Source organism: Oncorhynchus masou, unplaced genomic scaffold (genome assembly GCF_036934945.1).
Source record: "Oncorhynchus masou masou isolate Uvic2021 unplaced genomic scaffold, UVic_Omas_1.1 unplaced_scaffold_1751, whole genome shotgun sequence".
NCBI classification, from domain to species: domain Eukaryota; kingdom Metazoa; phylum Chordata; class Actinopteri; order Salmoniformes; family Salmonidae; genus Oncorhynchus; species Oncorhynchus masou.
The window spans coordinates 777-2,500 of record NW_027007671.1 but is presented as its reverse complement, the minus strand read 5'-3'; the positions used below and the strand labels follow the sequence as shown (position 1 = coordinate 2,500).

Below are 1,724 nucleotides of genomic sequence, written 5' to 3'. Positions count from 1 at the left end.
GGCTGTGCTCACTGAGCCTGTACTCTCTCTCTCTCTCTGGGACCAATCATTTTTGTGGAAGATCAAGTTTTGGCCTTCAGTAAAGTAAAGCCCTGAGATTACCCATTTTAAAAAAGCTTGACAAATTAATCTCTCTTTTGTCTTTCTCTTTCAGTTCTTCTTCCTGTTGGTGTGCCTCTTCGCCTGTGAGGTGGCTGCTGGGATCTGGGGATTTAGTAACCGTGACACAGTAAGACGCACGCACACCCACACACACAAACACACACATGGACTCTACCAAACTCTGCTATCTCCGTTTGTTCCAGATCTCCAAGGAGATGATAAACTTCTATGATGCGGCGTACATCAAGTCAGTGGACGTTGTGGACTCTTCCAGCAAAACAGCTGCTATCAAAGTCCTGGAGGTGTTCCACGAGACGGTAGGTCTCTGACCTCTGACCTCTGGCTGATTTCATCATCATCTCAATCTGTTAAAGTGCTTATATGTGATTATAAAACACAAGCTATTCCTGTAGATCCTGAAGATCACAAATTACTGTGTTTTTTTACACAGGCAGCCAAAATTATGATCTTTTATTCATTCATTGGGTCTTTTGACCAATCAGATCAGCTCTGGAAAAATAAGAGCTCATCTGAAAGGATCTGATGTGATTGGTTAAAAAAAAATCAATTTGTGAATTAAAAAATATAAAATCAAGTCAAATCAAATTGTATTTGTCACATGCGCCGAACACAACAGCTGTAGAAAATACAGTGAAATGCTTACTTACAAGCCCTTAACCAACAATGCAGTTTTAAGAAAAGAAAAAAAAAGAAAAAAAGAAAGAAACAAAAGTAAGAAATAATTAAAGAGCAGCAGTAAATAACAATAGCGAGGCTATATAAAGGGGGTACCGGTACAGAGTCAATGTGGAGGCTATATACAGGGGGTACCGGTACAGAGTCAATGTGGAGGCTATATACAGGGTACCAGTACAGAGTCAATGTGGAGGCTATATACAGGGGTACGGTACAGAGTCAATGTGGAGGCTATATACAGGGGTACCAGTACAAGAGTCAATGTGGAGGCTATATACAGGGGTACCGGTACAGAGTCAATGTGGAGGCTATATACAGGGTACCGGTACAGAGTCAATGTGGAGGCTATATACAGGAGGTACCGGTACAGAGTCAATGTGGAGGCTATATACAGGGGTACGGTACAGAGTCAATGTGGAGGCTATATACAGGGTACTGGTACAGAGTCAGTGTGGAGGCTATATACAGGGTACCGGTACAGAGTCAATGTGGAGGCTATATACAGGGGTACGGTACAGAGTCAGTGTGGAATATACAGGGTGCCGGTACAGAGTCAATGTGGAGGCTATATACAGGGGGCACCGGGTACAGAGTCAATGTGGAGGCTATATACAGGGGGTACTGGTACAGAGTCAATGTGGAGGCTATACAGGGGGTACTGGTACAGAGTCAATGTGGAGGCTATATACAGGGGTACCCGGTACAGAGTCAATGTGGAGGGCTATATACAGGGGTACCGGTACAGAGTCAATGTGGAGGCTATATACAGGGGGTACCGGTACAGAGTCAATGTGGGAGGCTATATACAGGGGGTACGGTACAGAGTCAATGTGGAGGCTATATACAGGGTACTGGTACAGAGTCAATGTGGAGGCTATATACAGGGTACCCGGTACAGAGTCAATGTGGAGGCTATATACAGGGTA

The 1,724-nt window shown here is 44.1% G+C and overlaps 1 protein-coding gene across 1 annotated transcript in view; it reads left to right on the top strand.

Moving 5' to 3' along the window:
- The window catches only part of LOC135532167 (CD81 antigen-like), a 40,558-nt gene extending 40,112 nt beyond the window's left edge, over positions 1–446 (top strand). Inside the window, exons 4-5 of the mRNA XM_064959783.1 lie at positions 155–229; positions 306–446. Coding sequence (XP_064815855.1) covers positions 155–229; positions 306–431 — 201 coding nt within the window. The 3' untranslated portion in view covers positions 432–446. The remainder of the gene's footprint in view (positions 1–154; positions 230–305) is intronic.
- Positions 447–1,724: the final 1,278 nt, after the last annotated feature.